This window comes from Heptranchias perlo, unplaced genomic scaffold (genome assembly GCF_035084215.1).
Source record: "Heptranchias perlo isolate sHepPer1 unplaced genomic scaffold, sHepPer1.hap1 HAP1_SCAFFOLD_549, whole genome shotgun sequence".
NCBI lineage: Eukaryota > Metazoa > Chordata > Chondrichthyes > Hexanchiformes > Hexanchidae > Heptranchias > Heptranchias perlo.
In genome coordinates, this window is record NW_027139569.1 from 66,049 (window position 1) to 92,900 (window position 26,852).

At 45.5% G+C, this 26,852-nt stretch overlaps 2 protein-coding genes across 2 annotated transcripts in view; one reads left to right on the forward strand and one right to left on the reverse strand.

Moving 5' to 3' along the window:
- LOC137315434 (cathepsin Z-like) overlaps nt 1–6,313 on the forward strand; it is a 28,100-nt gene extending 21,787 nt beyond the window's left edge. The window contains exon 6 of the mRNA XM_067980114.1: nt 5,897–6,313. Coding sequence (XP_067836215.1) covers nt 5,897–6,010 — 114 coding nt within the window. The 3' untranslated portion in view covers nt 6,011–6,313. The remainder of the gene's footprint in view (nt 1–5,896) is intronic.
- A 7,333-nt stretch (nt 6,314–13,646) lies between these two features.
- Nucleotides 13,647–26,852, reverse strand: part of LOC137315433 (negative elongation factor C/D) — a 45,165-nt gene continuing 31,959 nt past the window's right edge. Inside the window, exons 8-15 of the mRNA XM_067980113.1 lie at nt 24,331–24,496; nt 23,564–23,698; nt 21,711–21,850; nt 20,118–20,232; nt 18,161–18,256; nt 16,996–17,136; nt 16,314–16,443; nt 13,647–14,051 (exon numbers count right to left, since the gene is read on the reverse strand). Of these exons, the coding sequence (XP_067836214.1) occupies nt 14,017–14,051; nt 16,314–16,443; nt 16,996–17,136; nt 18,161–18,256; nt 20,118–20,232; nt 21,711–21,850; nt 23,564–23,698; nt 24,331–24,496 (958 nt within the window). The 3' untranslated portion in view covers nt 13,647–14,016. The remainder of the gene's footprint in view (nt 14,052–16,313; nt 16,444–16,995; nt 17,137–18,160; nt 18,257–20,117; nt 20,233–21,710; nt 21,851–23,563; nt 23,699–24,330; nt 24,497–26,852) is intronic.

The window sequence follows — 26,852 nt, forward strand, 5'->3', positions numbered from 1 at the left end:
ACTGACCAACGTATTTATAGTGGGACTGTAATTGACCAACGTATTTATTGAGGGACTGTAACTGACCAACGTGTTTATAAAGGGGCTGTAACTGACCAACGTGTTTATAGAGGGACTGTAACTGACCAACGTGTTTATAGAAGGACTGTAACTGACCAACATGTTTCTAGAGGGACTGTAACTGACCAACGTGTTTATATTGGCGCTGTAACTGACCAATGTGTTTATAGAGGGACTGTAACTGACCAACGTGTTTATAGGACTATAACTGACCAACGTGTTTATAGAGGGACTGTAACTGATCAACGTGTTTATAGAGGGACTGTAACTGACCAATGTGTTTATAGAGGGACTGTAACTGACCAACGTGTTTATAGAGGGACTGTAACTGACCAACGTGTTTATATTGGCGCTGTAACTGACCAATGTGTTTATAGAGGGACTGTAACTGACCAACGTGTTTATAGGACTGTAACTGACCAACGTGTTTATAAAGGGGCTGTAACTGACCAACGTGTTTATAGAGGGACTGTAACTGACCAACGTGTTTATAGAAGGACTGTAACTGACCAACATGTTTCTAGAGGGACTGTAACTGACCAACGTGTTTATATTGGCGCTGTAACTGACCAACGTGTTTATAGAGGGACTGTAACTGACCAACGTGTTTATAGAGGGACTGTAACTGACCAACGTGTTTCTAGAGGGACTGTAACTGACCAACGTGTTTATATTGGCGCTGTAACTGACCAATGTGTTTATAGAGGGACTGTAACTGACCAACGTGTTTATAGGACTGTAACTGACCAACGTGTTTATAAAGGGGCTGTAACTGACCAACGTGTTTATAGAGGGACTGTAACTGACCAACGTGTTTATAGAAGGACTGTAACTGACCAACATGTTTCTAGAGGGACTGTAACTGACCAACGTGTTTATATTGGCGCTGTAACTGACCAATGTGTTTATAGAGGGACTGTAACTGACCAACGTGTTTATAGGACTATAACTGACCAACGTGTTTATAGAGGGACTGTAACTGACCAACGTGTTTATAGAGGGACTGTAACTGACCAACGTGTTTATAGAGGGACTGTAACTGACCAACGTGTTTATAGAGGGACTGTAACTGACCAACGTGTTTATAGAGGGACTGTAACTGACCAACATGTTTATAGGACTGTAACTGACCAACGTGTTTATAGAAGGACTGTAACTGACCAACGTGTTTATAGGACTGTAACTGACCAACGTGTTTATAGAAGGACTGTAACTGTCCAACGTGTTTATAGGACTGTAACTGACCAACGTGTTTATACTGGGACTGTAACTGACCAACGTGTTTATAGAGGGACTGTAACTGACCAACGTGTTTATAAAGGGACTGTAACTGACCAACGTGTTTATACTGGGACTGTAACTGACCAACGTGTTTATAGGACTGTAACTGACCAACGTGTTTATAGAGGGACTGTAACTGACCAACATGTTTATAGAGGGACTGTAACTGACCAACATGTTTATAGAGGGACTGTAACTGACCAACGTGTTTATACTGGGACTGTAACTGACCAACGTGTTTATAGAGGGACTGTAACTGACCAATGTGTTTATAGAGGGACTGTAACTGACCAACGTGTTTATACTGGGACTGTAACTGACCAACGTGTTTATAGAGGGACTGTAACTGACCAACGTGTTTATAGAGGGACTGTAACTGACCAACGTGTTTATAGGACTGTAACTGACCAACATGTTTATAGAGGGACTGTAACTGACCAACGTGTTTATACTGGGACTGTAACTGACCAACGTGTTTATAGTGGGACTGTAACTGACCAACATGTTTATAGAAGGACTGTAACTGACCAACGTGTTTATAGGACTGTAACTGACCAACGTGTTTATACTGGGACTGTAACTGACCAACGTGTTTATAAAGGGACTGTAACTGACCAACGTGTTTATACTGGGACTGTAACTGACCAACGTGTTTATAGGACTGTAACTGACCAACGTGTTTATACTGGGACTGTAACTGACCAACGTGTTTATAAAGGGACTGTAACTGACCAACGTGTTTATACTGGGACTGTAACTGACCAACGTGTTTATAGGACTGTAACTGACCAATGTGTTTATACTGGGACTGCAACTGACCAATGTATTTATACTGGGACTGTAACTGACCAACGTGTTTATACTGGGACACTAACTGACCAACGTGTTTATAGGACTGTAACTGACCAATGTGTTTATACTGGGACTGTAACTGACCAATGTGTTTATACTGGGACTGTAACTGACCAACGTGTTTATACTGGGACTGTAACTGACCAACGTGTTTATAGTGGGACTGTAACTCACAAGTCAATGGGCATGGCTAAATCCACCGTCCCCGAGACCAGGATGTGTAAAACCTCTGACTTTATATCCGTGTGACTTGGAGGTTCCAGTATGCAGCATCGCCTAGCTTACCAGAAGCCTCCGTAATTGACAGGCATCATTTGATATAGAGTCCGTTATCCCACCTCACAATGTATTTATTTCCAAACCTTTTCCCTCTCCTCCCCTGAGAGCTCTGACCAAGTTGGGACCTGGTTAAACGAGTTCCCTCCAGTACCTCACCCAGGTGGTGATTCTCCATGGGTGAGCTTGGACAGTGAGTGTTGCAGGTCATTAATAATCTTGTTTGAGGGAGAGACATTGGCCAGGACACTAGGTCCCACAAACAGCAATTAAATAATGACCAGGTAATCTGTTTTAGTGATGTTGGTTGTTAGTGATTATTGGCCAGGAAACCAGGGAGAACTCTCCTACTCTTCTTTGAATAATGCCATGGGATCTTTTTCATCCACCTGAGAGGGCAGATGGTTTAACGTCTCAAACGAAAGACGGCACCTCCAGCAGTGCAGCACTCCCCCAGTTCTACACTGGAGTGTCAGCATAGATGTGTTCAAGTGACTGGAACCCACAAACATTTGACTCGGAGGCAAGAGTCCTACCTTTAACTCAAGGGTGACACCCAAGGGCCTTGTAACCTGCTGCCCAGTATGTGTACTTCTCTATCCTTTGCATAGTTGAAAGTTAAGACTCAATATCAGACTGCAAGGGGGCCTCAGAAGTGAGACTGATCCCGCCCTCACCCGACTGCCACACATGTACACTTACCAGCAGGAGGCGCTGAATTGTGGAGGAGTGGGAACCCTGGCTGATTCAATCATTTGTATTCCCCCTCCCCCACACCCCCAACCCAGGGGCACTGAGGTCAATTGCAGCACTACTACCCACCATTGTGGCTGAGAACAGCTATCTTGGCACAGACTGGGAATCAAACCTGGGACCCTCCTTGTCTGTAGGGCTCAGTCACTCCCTGCGTCAGCAAGATGGCTTGTGACAGAGAAGGGAAACAGTTGCTGGGAGAGAGGGATCCAGTCATTGGGCTCTCTGGAGGGAGAGGGAGCCTCACAGTGGGCATATCTCTTTGCCAATGTCCCTCAGATAAGGACTTGGAGCAAGTACTTGGTGATGCATAAGCCTGGCAAAGAACTTTGGACTTGGACTTCTATAACAGCAAGAGGCTGACATGTCACAGGATGTCCTGTGTAGGTCCTTTCTGGAAGTGGATGTTTAGCATATAGCTCATGAGACTTGACACAATAGCTACTGCAGGCCAGCTGAAGAACACGTGATGATATATCCAGGGCCTGCTCCGCCATTCAATAAGATCGTGGCTGATCTTCGACCTCAACTCCACTTTCCCGCCCGATCCCCATATCCCTTGATTCCCTCAGAGTCCAAAAATCTATCGACCTCAGACTTGAATATACTCAACGACTGAACATCCACAGCCCTCTGGGGTAGAGAATTCCAAAGACTCACAACCCTTTGAGTGAAGAAATTCCTCTTCATCTCGGTCCTAAATGGCCGACCCCTTATCCTGCGACTATGACCCCTAGTTCTAGACTCTCCAGCCAGGGGAAACAGCCTTTCAGCATCTACCCCTCTAAGAATTTTATACGTTTCAATAATATCACCTCTCATTCTTCTAAACTCCAGAGAATATAGGCCCATTCCACTCAATCTCTGCTCATAGGACAACCCCCTCATCCCAGGAATTAATCTAGTGAACCTGTGTTGCACCACCTCTAAGGCAAGTGTATCCTTCCTTAGGTAAGGAGACCAAAACTGTACACAGTACTCCAGGTGTGGTCTCACCAAAGCCCTCTACATTTGTAGCAAGACTTCTTTACTCTTGTACTCCAACCCCCTTGCAATAAAGGCCAACATACCATTTGCCTTCCCAATTGCTTGCTGTACCTGCATGTTAACTTTCTGTGTCTCATGTACAAGGACACCCAAATCCCTGTGAACACCAACATTTAATAGTTTCTCACCATTTAAAAAAGATTGTGTTTTTCTATTCTTCCTACCAAAGCAAATAACCCTCATTTCCCCACATTATACTCCATCTGCCACTTTCTTGCCCACTCACTTAACCTGTCTATATCCCTTTGCAGACTCTGTGTCCTCCTCACAGTTTACTTTCCCAACTAACTTTGTATCGTCAGCAAACTCGGTCCCTTCATCCAAGTCATTAATATAGGTTGTAAATAACTGAGGCCCAAGCACTGATCCTTGCACCCCACTAGGTATAGCCTGCCAACCTGAAAATGACCCATTTATTCCTACTCTCTGTTTTCTGTCCGTTAACCAACCCTCTATCCATGCTAATATATTACCCCCAACCCCATGAGCCCTTATCTTGTGTAACAACCTTTTGTGTGGCACCTTATCGAATGCCTTTTAAAAATCCAAATATACTACATCCACCGGTTCCCCTTTATCTAGCCTGCTAGTTACATCCTCAAAAAACTCTTAATAGATTTGTCAAACACGATTTCCCTTTCATAAAACCATGTTGACTCTGCCTAATCATATTATGATTTTCTAAGTGCCCTGTCGCCACGTCCTTAATAATGGATTCCAGCATTTTCCCGAAGACTGATGTCAGGCTAATTGGCCTGTAGTTTCCTGTTTTCTCTCTCCCTCCTTTCTTGAAGAGTGGGGTTACATTTGCTACCTGTCAATCCACTGGGACTGTTCTAGAATCTAGGGAATTTTGGAAGATCACAACCAATGCATCCACTATCTCTGCAGCCACCTCTTTTAGAACCCCAGGATGTAGGCCATCAGGTCCAGGGGATTTGTTGGCTTTTAGTCCCATTAATTTCTCCAGTTTCTCCTGTTTTGTCATTCAATCAGATCATGGCTGATCTGTACTTCAACTCCATTTACCCACCTTTGATCCATATCCTTTCTTACCCTTACCTAACAAAAATCTATCGATCTCAGTTGTGAAAATTTCACTTGTCCCCCAGCACCCACACCCTTCTGGGGGAATGAGTTCCATATTTCCACTACCCTTTGTGTGGAAGAAGTGCTTCCTGATATCACTTCTAAATGGCCGAGCTCTAATTTTAAGATTGTGCCCTCTTGTTCTGGATTCCCCCACTAAAGGAAATAGTTTCTCTGTATCTACCCTGTTGAATCCCTTTGTCATTTTAAACACCTCGCTTAGATCACCCCAGAACCTTCTAAACTCAAGGGACTACAAACCAATTTTATGCAACTTGGCCATAATTTAACCCTTTAACCTTCTGCCAGTATGGATTTCTCAGTAGCTTGTCTTGGAGACAATTGAGCACAATGATGGATTTCCACATGCATTAGCCTCTAGCTAAGTTAAAAAAACACTGCCCCCACCAGGGGAGGCCTCCCGAGTTAAATTCTATATTTTTTCTAAATGTAACTCATTCACAGAGAGGCTCTACTCGCCGTGGCTGATAGCTGCCCTCAGCCGTCACCACATTAACTCTGTGGGTTACTGTTTCAGGGGGAGAAAGGTTGGCTGCAAATCGTCACCAGTGCCTACAAGGGAGGAAAAGGAAACTTCTACAACCTGGCAATAGAGGAAAACTGCGCCTACGGGGACCCCATCCTGCAGTAGTGCGCGGGTTTGACATGGTGCAGACAGCAAGTCTCCTCTTCATAGGAATGGAACTTCTTAAAAAAAAATGTTTTAAAAAGTGGTAATCAAAAATGTAAATCGTTGAGGTATGCAAATTATTTTACATCCTGTGCTTCAGGACCGAGGGAGAACGGCACTGAGTGCAGAAGTGATTTTTTTATTAAACAAAGATGGAACCATGTAAAGGGAAACTGAAGAGAAAATTATATTTGGATCAAAGCAGCTAAGGCCGCCATATAAATTAAAAAGCCTGTTGAAAATCATAGGCATGGTTTTATTTAACCCGTGTCCATCTCTTATATTTATCTCGATGCCGTGTGGAAGAGACAAACATTATTCCCACACAACACGCCCAATGCATCAGAAGTATTGTATTGAAAAATCTCCACATGTAGCTTGTGTAAGTGAAAGGGTATCAGACCAAACTTACTCTCCCTTCCTTTCCCTAAAATGTACACACTAGGAAAGTAGTTCAGGATCTATGTCGAGGTTTTTTTTTATACCCAGCCTGAATGGGTTTGCTCCAGATCGCCCAACATAACCTCGACCATAAGATAGCGATTATTGACCAAATCAAATCAGTCAACAGCAGGACCACAGTTCAACTTAAACGTTACTTACCAGAGACATCACAGACTGAGTCGGGGGCAGAGATGTATTACTGACACTTCCTGATTAAACTGCAATTGCAATGATGGAGTCAGTACCATCGTACGGTTAAGTGATTCTTTACAACAATCATTGGGATCTAAATCATCATAAGCTCCAACAGTAACCTAATTGTAAACAACACAACATGTCACCATTGGATGGGCTTCACTTAGTAACACCCTAACTGAACTTAAATCACTAAAACTAGAAAATGTAATTCTAAGTCTATATTCAGTGCCTCATTGGTAGACGTTCAGTAGCAAGGCTGACTTTTGATGACCTGAGTATAAAAACAATATAACATCTGTGAGTAGCAGGGCGGTTGTGAAGCTGGCTGTTGCTGGTTTCTTGAGCTATTTGAGATATCTCTGCAGCAAGTTCTCATCATCTTGTTTCTTCCTAATTCAACTAACTTGGCATGGACTGTAACTTCCTCAGTGAACCCTTACACTGTACGTTTCTTAGAATAATTAAACTCTCTCTACTTCTGTGAAACTTATGCTAACATTCCCAAACCTTCAACTTTTGTAAATCTTCCAACTTATAAATCTTATCAGTAGAATCTCATTTCAGGTGATTTTAACTAATCAAAGGTCAATTTGGTTATGTAGCTCTTTTCTAAGGTGATACTCAAGTTGAACATAGGAGTTAGAAGGTTGTAAGTGTCAGTCTGTGGGAACTTTAGCAAGACAGGATGTTTATACTTGAGCCTCGCCCCTGTAAGTGGACCACATGTCCTCTATGAGCCAGAGTGCACCTTTTACAATACAGTCCCCACCACTTATACCGCCCATGCTTATACCTGGCAGTTAACAATAACCATTTTCCATCACCACTGAAGTCAATTACAAAGGCGCCATTTACGACATGTTGAGTGCGCCGACTATTTTGGGCCGTTCGATAAGCTTTCCGCACCTCGTTACAGAGAGATTACATTAATTACTTAAACCTCTCGACTTACCATTTTAAAAGCTCTGCTGTTTTCAGGCAAAGTCAGGTTGTCAAGCAGCTTCAATCAGCTCTTCGCACCTCCTTAAAGCGCGATCACTTTAGTGATCAGATTCGGATGCAGCTGTTAACAATTACGAGAGGCAGTTGGAAAGTGGAGACTTCAGGGGTTCTGCAACAAGCCTGGTTTTTTAAACTTGCACGTTAAAGTTTTCCTCAATGCGCAGAAAAATATCCTGATGGCCAGATACAATCTATTACAGTTTTACTGTCCACCACACATAGCAGGCAAATTGCGTTAACACCATCACGCCCACTATAAAGGTGCGGACTGTATTTAGTTAAACAATAGCATGAGCACTTGTTCCTTCTACCAACTACTGCAATGTTGCATGTGCTGTAAAGTGCATTCTCTTCTCTAAGAAAATTGCACTGAAGAGCACTAAAAACTACTCACAACTTCAAACCAATCAACTGGTTTATTATACTTAAAGTACACGTATGAACAGTACACCGTTTGACAGTGAGCATGGACGACTTCCTGTGCTCCTTGGATGATGAAAAGTAATGCAACTTTACTGACTTTGTGGGCCCACTTTCAAGTTAAGCTATTCCAAAGCTAGCTGGTCGTTCTGTTCCTTGCTGCTAGATCTCTTTTGCCAATTCTGTCTGAGAGAGAAAGACAAACTCCTCTGTCACCTGCCTTACTGAATCACCTGCACTGGCTTCTCTTCCCGCTCCAGCACCATTATCTCTGGAGTCCCCCAAGGATCTATCCTTGGCCCCCTCCTATTTCTCATCTACATGCTGCCCCTCAGCGACATCATCCGAAAACACGACGTCAGGTTCCACATGTACGCTGACGACACCCAGCTCTACCTCACCGCCACCTCTCGACCCCTCTACAGCCTCTGATTTGTCACGCTGCTTGTCCGACATCCAGTATTGGTTGAGCATTGTCTTCGGTCCCCAAACTCCGATCTCTAGCCACAGGCTCCATCCCTCTCCCTGGCCACTGTCTGAGGCTGAACCAGACAGTCCTATTTAACCATGAGCTGATCTTCCGACCCCATATCCGCTCCATCATCAAGATCACCTACTTCCACCTCTGTAACATTGTCCGTCTCTGCCCCTGCCTCAGCTCATCCATACCTTTGTTACCTCTAGACTCGACTATTCCAATGCTCTCCTGGCCGGCCTCCCACCTTCCACCCTCCGTAAACTTGAGCTCATCCAAGTCTCTGCTGCCCGTATCCTAACTCGCACCAAGTCCCGTTCACCCATTACCCCTGTGTTCGCTGACCTACATTGGCTCCCAGTCCAGCAACACCTTGAATTTAACATTCTCATCCTTGTTTTCAAATCCCTCCATGGCCTCGCCCCTCCCTATCTCTGTAACCTCCTCCAGCCCTACAACCCTCCGAGATCTCTGCGCTCCTCCAATTCTTGCCTTTTGTGCATCCCCGATTTTAATCGCTCCACCATAGGCGGCCGTGCCTTCAGCTGCCTAGACCCTAAGCTCTAGAATTCCATCCCTAAATCTCTCCACCTCTCCACCTCCCTCTTCGCCTTTAAGACGCTCCTTAAAACCTACCTCTTTGACCAAGCTTTTGGTCACCTGTCCTAATATTTCATGTTGGTTCGGTGTCAAATTTTGTTTGATAATCGCTCCTGTGAAGCACTTACTACATTGAAGGCACTGTATAAATGCCATTTGTTGTTGTTTGGCTTGCTGAGCTATCAATCACCGAAGGATTCAAACTGGACCCACCCTTAGAATTGTGGGCAAACAACATGCCTCTCATTTTAATTAAGCCACATTAGGTAGCTATCAACAACGAATGAAAACAATTCTCGTTGATAGTCTAAGACAGCCAATATCGATGACTAGACATTTCAACTGAATGATTTCCTGGGGGTTTTCCCATCGTTTCAGAGCCACAGAAATTTGCATAAATAGAGTATCAACACTGGCATGTCTCAGCTGCGACTCACTCTCGGGGTAACTAATTAACACTTCTGATTACCACGGCAACCAGCCTGGTTTCCATTTCTGCTGGCTGAATGTTTGAGATAACTAGCTAAATTTGACGTTACAGAATTATTAAACATTTAGAAATCCAGTTCAGGCATTACAAATGGTGTAACACACCTGTTCTTATAAAGCAGTAGTTTTTCTAAGATGAGTAAGGAAATTGTACTTACCTGTGACTGACTGACTGATCACAGCAGCCATTTTATGTTTTAAATCACATTTGGATGGATTCGCTCTTTAATTTAAAAAAAGGTTATTTGGTGATACTTTAATTAAAAAAAAATATTTTCAATAACTCTGGAGGGTACATTGGCTACTGAAAGATTTTTTTTAAATATTTTCAATAACTCTGGAGGGTACATTGGCTACTGAAAGATTTAAAAAAAACTAACGTCCATCAATAACAAGCAGAGGAATGGGGATTTCCGTAAGTGTTATTTCCCAGACACAATTTATATTTTTAAAAAAACATTCAGTTTAACAGCTGTCGCCAAAGTCTGTTGCCCTTTCGCTGGGAATTACTGCAACAGTTTGCGTTGTCAGGCAGAATGCAGAAGTTAAGCTCACCACAAGTGTCACAGGTCACACTGGATCATGTGAGGGTGAAGCACACACAACAGAGATTGATGCTGTTGCTCTCAGTAGGGTTGCCAACCCTCCAGGATTGTCCTGGAGCCTCCAGGAATTAAAGATTAATCTCCCAGACACTGGTGCGAACAACCCGGGAGAAAAATCACAGGGGCATTAAAAAAAATTGTGCGCTTTTTCATTTTCTTTAAACTCTTTTGTTTATTAGTTATAAAAAATATCGGAGATGGGAAAAAAAAAAGGCTGTTTGACTGACAGTCAAGAATCATCCAATCGGGTAATGAAGAGTCTGTTCACCTGGGAAGGCGGTGATCAGTGAGGATGGACGTGTCGGGTGGCTAATGGCGGGAGTGGGGTGGGGGTGGGGGTGGGAGGTTTTGGAGGGCATGTGATGAAACCTCCTGGAATACCTCTAACCAGAGTTGGCAACCCAAGCTCTCAGAGCAGTTGACATTCCCCTAACATGTTTCTACCACCCAACATCCTGGCTTAGCTCAAGGAAATGATTGTCAAGCTGCTATTTTCTTGGTTGTATCCATCCCATTTGCACTTGTATCATTTCTGAATGAAGTGTTTTTGGAATAGATCAGGGAAAAGCGGCCTGTTTGAGGCCTGTCTGCCCAGCCCATGTCAGGCCGTCGGCTATAGGCTGGTCAAATTCTCCCAGCTGATGCGAAGAAGGCAGCCCGCTCCATTTGGGGTATTCGGAAACTGTGATGCCTTACACAGTCAAATAGCCTGCCAGCATTCACTGTACAGGCTGACAGAGCAAGAACGAGCAATTGGGCAGCCAGTGCCCACAGCAGCGAGGTAGGAAGAAAATCTGGGTGATCCTTGTCTGCTATTTAAGGCTGACGCTTCACTGTGAGGAATTGATCTGACCTTTTTTAGCCACTAAATCGAGAACAGAAAGTGAAACGAATATCAGCAGTTGCAACCTGAGGTTTCCTTAGAATAGAATCATAGAAAGGTTACAGCATGGAAGGAGGCCATTCGGTCCATCGAGTCCGTGCCGGTTCTACGCAAGAGCAATCCAGCTAGTCCCACTCCCCCGCCCTATCTCCGTAGCCCTGCAAATTTTTGCCTTTCAAGTACTTATCCAGTTCCCTTTTGAAGGCCATGATTGAATCTGCCTCCACCACCCCCTTGGGCAGTGCATTCCAGATCCTAACCACTCGCTGTGTAAAAAAGTTTTTCCTCATGTCAACTTTGGTTCTTTTGCCAATCACCTTAAATCTGACCTCTGGTTCTTGACCCTTCCGCCAATGGGAACACTTTCTCTATCTACTCTGTCTAGACCCTTCATGATTTTGAATACCTCTATCAAATCTCCGCTCAACCTTCTCTGTTCCAAGGAGAACAACCCCAGCTTCTCCAGTCTATCCACGTAACTAAAGTCCCTCATCCCTGGAATCAGTCTAGTAAATCCCTTCTGCACCCTTTCTAAGGACTTCACATCTTTCCTAAAGTGCGGTGCCCGGAACTGGACACAATACTCCAGTCGTGGCCGAACCAGTGATTTATAAAGGTTCATCATGATTCTATACTTTTGTACTCTATGCCTCTATTTATAAAGCCCAGGATCCCGTTTGCTTTTTTAACCGCTTTCTCAACCTGCCCTGCCACCTTCAATGATTTGTGCACATATACCTCCAGATCTTTCTATTCCTGTACCCCAATTAGAGTTGTGCCCTCTAGTTTATATTGCCTCTCCTCGTTCCTTCAGGCGGTAGGAGTTGCCGTGGTGGGTGAAGCGGTCCAGAGCGCGTACTGATGGGCTTTTCCCCTTTCATTCTTAGGAGAGGTGTAATTAAATGTTACAGCGGGCCAGTCAGAGGTGCTTGGGTGTCCTCTGAGATCGAAGCATCACTGCACAGGCACAAGTACGCACAAGCGCATGACATTCTGTACGTATACTGGGCTTTAATTACTTTAAAGGAAACCAGAGCACTCAGTTTATGCAGCCCACTGCAGCCAGTCACACAATCTTAAATCTCCTTACAGTGCTAGTCTTTTGGCCAGTAGCTTGAATGGGCTAGAAGGGCAGTTTCAGTATTATGTCGTCACGTACAACATGCCAGCATCAAGCTGTCTCCACTTGTTCTAACAGAGGCAGAGCCGCCAATCGCCTCTGTAACTGTACAACCGAAGGGACTGATCACATCAACATAAGGGAATGAGGAAGGGCACCAGCTAACCTGAGGGAGCCCAAGAGGGGGCAGGATTCAGCCGCCACAGAGAACACCACACTTGGCACCAGGACACGGGTCTGCATCTGTGATATCCCCACCCTGAGCTCTGGGATACGGGTCTGTATCTGTGATATCCCCACTCTGAGCACTGGGATATGGGTCTGTGCCTGTGATATCCCCACTCTGAGCACTGGGATATGGGTCTGTGTCTGTGATATCCCCACTCTGAGCGCTAGGATACGGGTCGGTGCCTGTGATATCCCCACTCTGAGCGCTAGGATACGGGTCGGTGCCTGTGATATCCCCACTCTGAGCACTGGGATATGGGTCTGTGTCTGTGATATCCCCACTCTGAGCACTGGGATACGGGTCTGTATCTGTGATATCCCCACTCTGAGCGCTGGGATATGGGTCTGTATCTGTGATATCCCCACTCTGAGCACTGGGATACGGGTCGGTGCCTGTGATATCCCCACTCTGAGCACTGGGATATGGGTCTGTGTCTGTGATATCCCCACTCTGTGCACTGGGATACGGGTCTGTATCTGTGATATCCCCACTCTGAGCGCTGGGATATGGGTCTGTATCTGTGATATCCCCACTCTGAGCGCTGGGATATGGGTCTGTATCTGTGATATCCCCACTCTGAGCGCTAGGATACGGGTCGGTGCCTGTGATATCCCCACTCTGAGCGCTAGGATACGGGTCGGTGCCTGTGATATCCCCACTCTGAGCACTGGGATACGGGTCGGTGCCTGTGATATCCCCACTCTGAGCACTGGGATACGGGTCGGTGCCTGTGATATCCCCACTCTGAGCTCCTGATATCAAATGCGCCATCCTGCTTTTGAGTGGAAGCCCATCATTTCCTCACAGGAAGAGAAAGAAACCACAGGTCCTACAGAAGACGACTCACTGCACCTCAGTGATAAGGCATGATATAAAAGCAGGGATCATTATTGGAACCGATGGCGTTCAACAGCTCTACAGTGGATGCTGGGATCTTCTCTTCTCCTAGTATCTGTCTTACCCTGGACATCAAGAACAGCACCAGTATTGGGGGGGGGTTGCGCGTGGGTGCTATTAACCGATACCCAGAGACCCACGGAACAGCAGCTGTGTATTAGGAGCTCCACCCCCCAACTGTATAGGAGTTCAAAAATGTGAGGGAACATTTAAAAAAAACAAGTTGGAAGTCAAGTCATTGCTGAAAACAGGGTGGCCCCAGTATTTATTTTGACCATGCCACTTACAAACATCATACAATTTTCTGGCTCAGTTACAGAAAAAAAAAACAAAAACGCAGTTTCTATATTTCCCCCTTTAGCAGTCAATTACGTTAAAAAAAATATAAAATCTACCGATTATTCATCTAGCAGACCACTAATGGTTCTTGATCAATAATTCCCGTGTCAGTTTTATAGTGTAGACGAGTCCCACAAACACCGTTCGGGATATTCCACCTTGTCCCATCACTATTACTACTCAGAATGTCTCTCTCGCGTCCTCTTGTTGGTCTGGCTCGGGCTATTCTCTCCTCCAGTCACCACTGCTGTGCCTTCTTCATGGTGCTAGTTCATCATGATGAAGTTTGATTTGCAGTGCGCTGGAAGTACACATTACACGGAACTTTTATTTAGCATTTTACAGTCACATAACGTTACTGACCCATTCCCTTCCCCCACTCCCCCGGCCCCAGCCAAGGAGAGAGAATGAATCTGGTGATCTGCTAGCAAGGTCCTGCCAATGCTGCTTTGACCCAGCCACTGGAAGATGTGCACCACTGCTCTTAGATAGACTGGGTGTGATCAGCATTTCACTGCGTGGAACATCACAAGGAGGAAGCCACGCCCTAACACTCCATTATGTTGGTGAACCAAAAGAGTGCATCTTAAGGAAGCAGTCTGTGCCCGCATGCAGCAAGACCTGGACAACACCCAGGATTGGGCTGATGAGTCACAAGTAACATTCGCGCCAGACAAATGCCAGGCAATGACCATCTCCAACAAGAGAGAGTCTAACCACCTCTCCTTGACATTCAACAGCATTACTATCGTCAAATCCCCCACCATCAACAACCTGGGGGTCACCATTGACCAGAAACTTAACTGGACCAGCCACATAAATACTGTGGTTACAAGAGCAGGTCAGAGGCTGGGTATTCTGCAGCGAGTGACTCACCTCCTGACTCCCCAAAGCCTTTCCACCATCTACAAGGCACAAGGCAGGAGTGTAATGGAATACTCTCCACTTGCCTTAATGAGTGCAGCTCCAAAAACAATCAAGAAGCTCGACACCATCCAGGACAAAGCAGCCTGCTTGATTGGCACCCCATCCACACCCTAAACATTCACTCCCTTCATCACCAGCGCACCGTGGCTGCAGTGTGCACCATCTACAGGATGCACTACAGCAACTCACCAAGGCTTCTTTGACAGCACCTCCCAAACCCGTGACCTCTACCACCTAGAAGGACAAGGGCAGCACCTGCACGTTCCCCTCCAAGTCACACACCATCCCGACTTGCAAATATATCGCCGTTCCTTCATCGTCGCTGGGTCAAAATCCTGGAACTCCCTACCTAACAGCACTGTGGGAGAACCGTCACCACACGGACTGCAGCGGTTCAAGAAGGCAGCTCACCACCGCCTTCTCAAGGACAATTAGGGATGGGCAATAAATGCTGGCCTTGCCAGCGATTCCCACATCCCATGAACAAATTTTAAAAAAGGACATTCTGATGGTAGATGTAACTCCTGTCCCCCTGAGCAGGAATTCCAAAGCGTTATCCTACATAGAGGGGCTACAAAAAGTCTCGAAATCATTCACGTTAGGGAGCAGAAAAAGAGCCAAGGTTCCTGCTCCCGATTGCCATCTCTTCACCCCTGTTGTGCAAGGTCAGGACTGGGCCCGGCCAATTCACTGTCTAGACTCACCTGTGGAGGAAGGCCATTTATCACTGAGGGGAAGTGTCTCCCAGACAGATTCAGGAGAGGAGGGTTGAAAATCATTTTGGGGCAGGAGGGGGGGCCGGCGGGACAGAAATTAACACTTTAACCCATTCCCCGCTGCATAAACAAAAACAACATATGGCTCCACAAGAAATGTTATAAATTGTAAGAGGAAGAGCTCAACTCGACTCAACAATAGATCTAAGACTGGGGTCCGGCTCAGATCTGAATGAGCAGATACAACAATGCTTCTGTCAACTGTCTAGTCACAGATACCTGACTGGAGTTTAAGTACAACTGGACAGAACTGGCACTCTCCCTTAACGCAGTGAGAGAGGATCACCGCTAGAAAATCAGCTGAATAAGAACGAACTTGAATTTATCCAGCGCCTTTCATGACCTCAGGACATCCCAAAGCGCTTTACAGCCAATTAAGTACTTTTGAAGTGTAGTCACTGTTGTAATGTAGGAAACACGGCAGCCAATTTGCGCACAGCAAGGTCCCACAGACAGCAATGTGATAATAATAACCAGATCATCTGTTTTTTAGTGATGCTGGTTGAGGGATAAATATTGGCCAGGACACCAGGGAGAACCTCCCCTACTTTTCTTCGAAATAGTGCCATGGGATCTTTTATGATCACCCGAGAGGGCAGACGGGGCCTCGGTTTAACATCTCATCTGAAAGACGGCACCTCCGACAGTGCAGCACTCCCTCAGTACTGCACTGGGAGTGTCAGCCTAGGTTTCAAGCTCAAGTAATAACCCTCTGACGAAGCACCCCACCCAAACCTGTCTTCTCTCTTTCACCTGCAGATGGTCCTACAATTCTAGAGTGTTCCGTTTCTTTTATTTCAGATTTCCAATACTCATGGCTTTTCTCTCCATCCCTGCGTGTAACCCTGCTCCCCACTTACCGATGAACTCTGCCACAGCATCACACTCCCCCTCGGTTTTAATTGTGCCAACGATGCTGTCGTTCTCCAGGATTGGGAGGAAGAGGTGGACAAAGTCCGAGGTGTATGGAGGGGCAATGACATCCAGTACCTGCAAGTATAGTACAGATTATAGGCCGGGGGTTCCTACACTACGATGATATGGGGATGACATGCACAAGTAACAAAATCCTGAATCCAGGAAGAGGTTTTGTATCAATTGTTGAGCCTCATTTCCAGTTCCTAATGAGAAACACTCTCAGGTTCCGATCAACCCCAACATAATCACGCCACAAGGGGCTGAAGGTCTCAGCTTCCACCCATTAGGGGTTGCCGATCAGCCAGGGCTCCCAGTCCTGATCGCTGCCTGCTGTGCAGTGCATGCATGTGGACATTAGGTGAGCACAGGGTCAGGCTGGGCTGTGATGCCCTCTACTGCCACATAGCCTGCTTACTCTTGCCGTCTGGGCTCAGACGTGAAGAATGGCCACTTGGGTGAGGTGACGGAAGGCAGCCGGTGCCCGAGTCAGCACCTTGAGGACAGCAAGGGGGAACCTTTGGTCACAATTACAGAACACACCAGATTCTGCTGTCAAACTTGTCTGCCTGATGCACTTGTGTATTCAGCAACCGACTGCAGTAAATCACCGGGCAAGCTGCTAACCTCCGTGACAAAGTATCTGATGAGTGAGATGTCCGTATCCAGTTTCTCCAGACACTTGCGGATGTAGCTGACCACAGGCAGGACATAACCACGACTCAACAGGTGGACCATCCTGTCCAGCAGGGTCTTCTTCAACTCCAACTAACAGTAAACACAACAAAAACGTATCAAGCACTGAGTGAACCCCTCCCCACTCCCCGGATAGTCAGTTCAAAGTCAGAGATAGGGAATTGAGGGTCAGGAGAAAGCTGCAGGAGTATAGGCACCAGGAGAGTGATCCAACCTGCTTGCCTTGTGCACTGGGTGGTCATGGGGTGGGGAAATGGAACTAAAGTTTTAAGCAGCTCCTTCAGAAAAGGACAAAGTCAGTCTCCAGCAGTGCAGGTAGATACGAGGCAGCCTTTCATCATGAATGGGCAGAAAACCTAGCCAGAGGGCCTCACTGCAAAATGGGCAATCAGCAGAGGACCCATGAAGCTGCACAGGTATTTATTCTAACTGTGCGGTGTAGAAACCTTCGCCCTTGGCCCTAAACCGTTCTAGAAAGAAGGCCCAAATATAGGGCTTTCAAATGGGGAGTCTTGCTCTCACATGATGGAAATGAACTTGCTCACAGCGAGAACTAAGGAATGGTAAAGTTTCCCACACTGTTTGTGACCAGTAGACTCAAGTACAACCCCATCAAATACGCAGTATGACATAATAAGACAGGAGCTCTACCTGTAACAATGCACTTATAGAGCTCTACTAAACATTACCCACACTGTACCAGCAAGAGTTTTCCATTTAACACAATGTACATCCTTACATTGTATGTGGGGTTCCTCATTAGTCCAAATGTGCTGAATTTCAAGGTAAATTCATCCCATGGATTTAGATCTAGTGAACATTGCACTGTCACTGACCAACTGAGGACCCTTTACAGCTGCAGAATGGAGTCTTAATCCTCTCTGTAATGACAAGACCAAGCCCAAATCCACCTAAGGTGATCACACTATGCCTTCCAGTCTCCACCAGAGTGGGAACTTCATCCTATCTGTGTCACTGGAATTAAACCGTGGTCCCAGAAGTAATAAAAAAACAGGTGAACTAACAATCATTTGGCATTTTTTTGTACAGTATTTCCATTCTCCTCTCCACTGATCCTAGGCAATGGGAGGATTACCTGCTCCATGACGTCAAGCTGGGAATGTTCAGTCTCAAACAGTTTTACAAGAAGCTGCAGCACCTGGGGATGGAGGAGCTGATGGCAGGTACTGATCTGAAGAAAGACGCACAGCAAAGAAAGACAATTACAATCACTGTCCTAATCACATTAAAAAAAGACCCATTACAGCTCAGCTCCCCGGATGGTCGAGTGGTGGGGGACTGTCAGTCTCGAGCTAGCTGATCTCAGCTGGGGCAGCAGTAGGAACGCTACAATTGGCCTCAGCACTCCTAGGGTTAGGGAACGAAACGTCATCCATAGATCCCGTTCCTGATTGCTAGTCATACCTGGCAGGTCTGGAATGTCCCTGGTTTTGATCAACTCCTGTCCCGGCAGATCCAGAGTGTTCCTAGTTCCACACAGTGCAGATTCTATATCCCACTCTGGAATTCACTCGGTCATCTGGTAGCAACTTTACTGACAGTTGCAAACCGGATTGTGTGGGACATTTACAGCTGTCTGGTTTACAACTTCTTGCTTATTGTTTTTTCTTTTAACTTTGTTTTATGTGAATCTTGAGTTCACTAAGGTGAGGGACGTTAGAGCTGGAGAATGGAAAACTTTCCATTCCAGGCCCCCAGTGTCAGCATCGAGCATTCTCAGGTCAGGGATAGCAGGAGTTAGACACTGAATGAAACTGCCCCCTGCTCCGCCCCAATAATGTCACCCAGCCACAACCTCAGAACAGCACCTGCTGCTGCTCCAGCGTAGCAATTTTCTATTCCCTCACCAGACACCCTCTGGCCTATTTCAGCGAGACTGCCAACTTAGCGCTGAATCGGGGGTTGTTTTGTTCTGTAAGTCCATGTGCACTAGGAACTGGCAGAGACTGCCCGAACCCAGTATTGTTAATTTAAATGGGGAATGTGGCAAATGCCCGGCAGAATGTGCAGGACCAGTGTTACAATTCCCTAGATAACACTTGCACTGTTCCTCTATGTATTTCTGATATGTACTTCATAAACTGTGTTATAAGGTATTAAATGGGAAAAGGAACTTACATCCTCAGGACTTCCGAAAATACTTCACAGCCAATGAATTACGTTTGATGTGTAGTCACTGTTGCTTTGAAGGCAAATGTGGCGGCCAATTTATGCACTGCAAGGTCTCACAGAGATGTTAATCTGTTTTTGATAAGTTGGTTGGGAAATAAATGTTGGCCAGGACACTGGGAGAACTCCTCTGCTCATCTTTGAATAGTGCCGTGGGATCTTTTACATCCACCTAAACGGACAGATGGGGCCTCAGCTTAATGTCTCTTCCAAAAGACGCCTCCTACTGAGGGAGTGCTGCATTGTCTGGACTGGGGCTTGAACCCACAGCCCACTGAGTCAAAGGTCAGCGTGCTACCACTGAGCTAAGGCTGACACTTTATCTATAGATAGATAAGGTAAAGTCAGATTAGTACTTCAAAGTAAATCAGCTAAGTATGGACATTAATAAAAGATAACTTTAAAGTGGATATCAGATACCCCGACCAGCTGGTCTCTTTCTGCCCGTCAATTTCATATGTTAGTATGTAACACCACTATTCAAAAGCCTGGAATTGTAGGCGCTTTTGAGAGATTAACTGAGGATCACTTTGGGCTTTTCAGGGCTATAATGAAAGCTGTTTTCAGTACTTGAGCTCACCTGACATTAACACATGCACTTTGTACCAGGATAGTGATCTGGAGCAGGAACCTAGCTAATTTTTCATCTTCAGGGTCAGGGAGGCTAATAGTAACAAAACAACTACTGGCTCCGCCAAAGATCAGCTAACTCTGCACAGACTGGGGATAGAACCTCGAATGTTTAATTAGATACATTCTTCAACACGGGGAAGAGCTTCTACATTTCAATGCTTCGCAAAAGTAAATTGGGAACTAAAGTCGCCCAAAAGATATGGGATGGGGATTATATACAGCTCAGATACCTCATCCAGTAGGGCCAGGTGAACAGGCGTGTGGTCTGTTTGCAGTTGAAAATAGCTGGGCTCCGACACAGTCCAGTCAACCCATTTCAGCACCCCCATTGCCACAACCGGGAACCTGACAATCAGAAAGAAAGTCACCAGACACAAAGTAAAATACGCAGGCATTCCTCACACAGCTCATCGGACAGTGACTGGTACAGCATTCAGTCACCACCATTCGAACACTTTCCACTACTAAACTAAATCTCAGTATCATGTCCCAGAACTCCTGTCATTTCTTAATATTTTTGGCTGAATTTTGAACCCATCAAGGAAGGGAGTCAGTGCCAGAGCTTAGAAAACGTCCCGCACTTCTGTCACCCAGTATCAGCATTCAACTGCGTGACTAAAGTGTTGGATGTTTGCTACACTCTGGCATAGGGCAAGTACAGCACAGGTTAGATACAGAGTAAAGCTCCCTCTACACTGTCCCATCAAACACTCCCAGGGCAGGTACAGCATGGGTTAGATACAGAGTAAAGTTCCCTCTACACTGTCCCATCAAACATTTTCAGGGCAGATACAGCACGGATTAGATACAGAGTAAAGCTCCCTCTATACTGCCCCATCACACACTCTCAGGTCAGTGTACAGCATACCCAGGTCAATCACTAGATGCCCCACAGCACAGAACTATTCACAAATTAGCCTGTAGCTCCCTCTCAGTTCTTCTACATATCAATCATGAAAACTTCTTCAGTGTTATACAGAGATAACGGAGGGCAGAGGTTCAGTGTTATACAGAGGGTCCCCATACCCTGTGGTACACATTGATTACACTGATAGAGGGCCCCATACCCTGTGGTACACAATGATTACACTGATAGAGGTCCCCATACCCTGTGGTACACAATGATTACACTGATAGAGGGCCCCATACCCTGTGGTACACACTGATTACACTGATAGAGGTCCCCATACCCTGTGGTACACAATGATTACACTGATAGAGGTCCCCATACCCTGTGGTACACAATGATTACACTGATAGAGGGCCCCATACCCTGTGGTACACACTGATTACACTGATAGAGGTCCCCATACCCTGTGGTACACAATGATTACACTGATAGAGGGTCCCCATACCCTGTGGTACACAATGATTACACTGATAGAGGGTCCCATACCCTGTGGTACACATTGATTACACTGATAGAGGGCCCCATACCCTGTGGTACACAATGATTACACTGATAGAGGGCCCCATACCCTGTGGTACACATTGATTACACTGATAGAGGGTCCCCATACCCTGTGGTACACATTGATTACACTGATAGAGGGTCCCCACACCCTGTGGTACACATTGATTACACTGATAGAGGGTCCCCACACCCTGTGGTACACAATGATTACACTGATAGAGGGCCCCATACTCTGTGGTACACAATGATTACACTGATAGAGGGCCCCATACCCTGTGGTACACATTGATTACACTGATAGAGGGTCCCCATACCCTGTGGTACACATTGATTACACTGATAGAGGGTCCCCACACCCTGGGGTACACATTGATTACACTGATAGAGGGCCACACCCTGGGGTACTCACCGAATACACTGATAGAGAGTCCCCAGTTCTGCAACTAGCTCTGAAGCCCCCTTGTTCTCATTGCAGCACAGATTGTGGACGGTCTCAATGGCCTTTGAGGTGGATTTCAGCTCATCTTTGTTGATGTTAACTCTTTTGTTCTGTCAGTAAGAACAGCACCTCTGGGTTACACAGGCAATCACTGGGACATTCTTATAGCTCGCACCCTCTGCACCCAAAATTCCTTTTAGCTTTTCCAAACCCACCCATCAGAATTTCCCTCTGTGAGCATTTCAGTTTTGTGTGTTAAAAACGAAAACTTCTGTCCTTAAATCACTGCCCCGATCCGAGCTGCAAAGAGCTTTCAGCCCTTCAACCCGGCCAATTACCGCCCCATCAGTCTACTCTCAATCATCAGCAAAGTGATAGCACTGTCAACAACACCTTCTATCAAGCGGCGCTTACTTACCAATAACCTGCTCACCGATGCTCAGTTTAGGTTCTGCCAGGACCGCTCGGCTCCAGACCTCATTGCAACCTTGGTCCAAACATGGACAAAAGAGCTGAATTCCAGAGGTGAGGTGAGAGTGACTGCCCTTGACATCAAGGCAGCATTTGACTGAGTGTGGCATCAAGGAGCCCTAGTAAAATTGAAGTCAATGGGAATCAGGGGGGAAAGCTCTCCAGTGGCTGGAGTCATACCTACCGCAAAGATGGTAGTGGTTGTTGGAGGACAATCATCTCAGCCCCAAGACATCGCTGCAGGAGTTCCTCAGGACAGTGTCCTAGGCCCAACCATCTTCAACTGCTTCATCAATGACCTTCTCTCCATCATAAAGTCAGAAATGGGGATGTTCGTTGATGATTGCATGGTGTTCAGCTTGATTCGCAATTCCTCATATAATGAAGCAGTCCGAGCCCGCATGCAGCAAGACCTGGACAACATCCAGGCTTGGGCTGATAAGTTGCAAGTAACGTTCGTGCCACACAAGTGCCAGGCAATGATTATCTCCAACAAAACAGAGTCTAACCACCTCCCCTTGACATTCAATGGCATTACCATCGCTGAATCCCCCACCATCAACATCCTGGGGGTCACCATTGACCAGAAATTCAACTGGACCAGTCACATAAATGCGGTGGTTACTAGAGCAGGTCAGAGGCTGGGTTTTCTGCGACAAGTGACTCACCTCCTGACTCCCCAAAGCCTCTCCACCACCTACAAGACACAAGTCAGGAGTGTGCTGGAATAGTCTCCATTTGCCTGGATGAGTGCAGCTCCAACACCACTCTAGAAATTTGACACCATCCGGGACAAAGCAGCTCGCTTGATGTGTACGGAAGAACAGTCTGTGCACTATTACATGAACATGGTGTGTACTGAAGAACAGTGTGCACTATTACATGAACATGGTATGTACTGAAGAACAGTGTGCACTATTACTTGAACATAGTGTGTACTGAAGAACAGTGTGCACTATTACATGAACATGGTATGTACTGAAGAACAGTGTGCACTATTACATGAACATAGTGTGTACTGAAGAACAGTGTGCACTATTACATGAACATGGTATGTACTGAAGAACAGTGTGCACTATTACATGAACATAGTGTGTACTGAAGAACAGTGTGCACTATTACATGAACATGGTATGTACTGAAGAACAGTGTGCACTATTACATGAACATAGTGTGTACTGAAGAACAGTGTGCACTATTACATGAACATGGTATGTACTGAAGAACAGTTTGCACTATTACTTGAACACGGTATGTACTGAAGAACAGTCTGTGCACTATTACATGAACACAGTGTGTACTGAAGACTGTCAGTCCCACTGATATTACTGTGTCTGAAATGCAGAGCTGACCTTTTTCCACGACTCCACCACACTGGCTGCATAGGCCAGGATGTAGATGTACTTGTGTTTATGCTCAGGATTGATTTTAGAGCCTGGTTTGAAGAGAGACTGCATGAATAGATCGAGGAAGGCAGGGACCCTGATCTGGAACGAGAATCAAAGGGTCACAGTTAGTTAGGTACAGATATGCCTGGATATGATAGCACAAACTTACAATACACTTTACAGGGAGTAGATGAATAATCTGAGGGAAAACAGGCAGAAAACTGGCCTCAATTTGTGACCCTGGTTTTCAAACCAGGTCGGAGAGCTTTCTCTGTGTGAAATACAAGCCAACTCCAGGATACTTAAGTGTAGCTCTCCCGATGGTGCTGTACCCTGTGTGGTACTGAGCCACATTTTCCCAGGTTCCTGACCTGGTCTGTGCTGAGTTAAATGATCTCAGTAAGCGAGAAACAATTAGTCTCCTGGGATAGGAAGAGTTTAAAAAAACACAGCCAGGACTCTTGGCCCTTAATGGGATTCGGTGATTCTGCTAGAAATTGCACGTGCGGACAGGGCTGGGGCTAGCCATGATGCCCCCGACAGTTGAATAGCTTGCCCACACACATTATCTAGGCTCACACAGGAGGTAAGCACCTGAAGGCATTGCCGCCACCCGTCCTTCACCCTGAGTCAGGAGACAAGTGGAGATAATTGGGAAAATTAAAGGTGTGGAGTTTTCGGAAAGAACGGCCTACGTCCTTGTGAGATGGGTGACTGATTGCAATTCTTACCAGTTCTACAGGAGGTGGATCCATACTCGTGAACATCTTATACAGCACAGTGATGTCGGCAGGATTCAGAGCTCCCTTGGATAGCATGGCGCCCAGCGCCTGGCAGGCTCGGGGGTAGGAAGCAGCCGTGCCCAGTGCCAAAGTGATCTGGCTGGCATCGTGGCCTCTGAGGGAAGGCAGTAGAAAGAGAATTATTTTTCCTGATGACTCAAAAGAAAGATTCTGCAAAAGGCTGGGAATCAGCGTTTGAAGTTACTGAGCAGCTAGTGAACGGACTGCTCAGCACGATACTGAACCACACTGATCAGGGCGGTTCCAATTTTGATGTGCTGAGTTAGTTGATCTTATTTACAGTGGTACAACTAGCCATGGCATCCCAGGATTAGTGAGGTGAAAGTCAGCCGGTGTTCCTGCTCCAGTGATCCCCACTGGAAAATGTGCCCATTTGACCAAACAGACTGATGACACCGGCCACCTAGGCTAACACATGAAAGGCCAAAGGCCATTTGGGTGGGGTATTAGAGGGAGGCCAGCACCTGTGGAACTGTATCCCAGCAACAATCAGCACCTCTGAGAAAGGAGGGGAGAATATATTCTTTTTTGGGGGTTGGGGGGGGGTGGGGGGGGGGGGGGGGAGGGCGGGGGAGAAGTTTTCACTTTCCCAAAGCTTATGATCATAGTAATGTAGGAACAGGAGTAGGCTATTCAGCCCCTTGAGCCTGTTCCGCCATTCAATTTGATCATGGCTGATCTGTATCTTAACTCCATCTACCCACTTTGGTTCCATATCCCTTAATACCCTTGCCTAACAAAAATCTATCAATCTCAGTACTGAAATGTTAACCTAGCCTCAACAACTTTTTGGGGGAGAGTGTTCCAGAATACCACTACCCTTTGTGTGAAGAAGTGCTTCCTGACATCACCCCTGAGCAGCCTAGCTTTAATTTTAAGGTTGTGCCCCCTTGTTCTGGACTCTCCACCAGAGGAAATAGTTTCTCCCTAGGAAATCCTTTAATCATCTTAAACACCTCAATTAGATCACCCCTTAATCTTCTATATTGCTTGAACTTTAACCCAGAGAAAAGGAGAATATCCATCAATAAGAGACAGAAACAACAAAAGACCCAATACAGGTTTCAATGCACTTGCCACTCACTCCCATCCAGTTGTTTCTCAGTCTTGCTGACTGGATCATGCTGAACTACCTCCAACCACAAAGACCAAAGTAATAGATTAGAAAAAAGGTAATTTTGAGGGGAGGAGAAAAAAAGATTGACATTCAGCCGGCGCGGACCCGATGGGCCGAATGGCCTCCTTCTGTGCCTTAAATTTTCTACGATTCTATAAAAAACAGCAGTGGGAAATATTTAAAACGGTGATCAATCGAGTTCAGGAGAAATATATTCTGCTAAAAAACAAGAATGAACTAGCCAATAATGAAACACCATGGATGAATAAAGAGATAAGGGTAAAACTGAAACTAAAGGAAAAGGCATACACTAAGTATATAGACAATAAAGGGGAGGATGACAAAAGGGAATACAAAGAGGTTAGGAAAGAAGTCAAAAAAACAATTAGGAAAGCAAAGAGGAACTAGGAAATTAAATTATCAAGCAATATTAAAAAAAGAAAGCATTCTACAGACACATAAATAACAAAAGAAAAATCAGGATAGGGATAGGACCATTAAGGGATGCACAAGACAAACTCACAGGTAATGACAGCGAAATGGCAGAAATATTGATTAGTTACTTTGCCTCAGTATTTACCAGAGAGACTATCAAGGTGGACATGACATCAGAAGAGATCAAAAAAGATATAAAAATATTTAAGATAGAAAGGGGGGAGATAATTGATAAACTAATCAAACTTAGAGAGGACAAAACCCCTGGTCCTGATGAATTGCATCTGCGAATATTAAAAGAAGTTAGGGAAGAGATAGCAGAGGCACTATTACATACATATAAAAATTCATTAGAAGAGGGAACAGTGCCAGAGGACTGGCGGACAGGGAACTATAAACCTGTTAGCTTAACATCGTTGTAGGAAAGATAATGGAATCTTTACTCAAAGATGTAATAGAAAAACATCTAAAAACCAAAAATAAAGAATAGTCAGCATGGATTTCAGAAGGGAAAGTCATGCTTGACCAAACTTATTGAATTCTTTGAAGAAGTAACAGAAAGAGTAGACAAGAGTAATGCAGTAGATTTATTTATATTTGGATTTTCAAAACGCCTTTGATAAGATACCAAATTGTAGCCTAATGGCTGAGGTCAGAGCATGTGGAGTCAGGGGACAGGTAGCAGAATGGATAGCAAGCTGGTTACAAAACAGAAAACAGAGAGTGGGGGTTAAGGGTAGTTACTCAGACTGGCAAAAGGTGGGAAGTGGTGTTCCACAAAGATCGATGCTGGGACCACTGGTGTTCACAATTTACATTAACGATTTGGATTCGGGAATCGGAAGTAAAATTTCAAAATTGGTGGACGACACCAAATTGGGGGGTGTAGTTAACACAA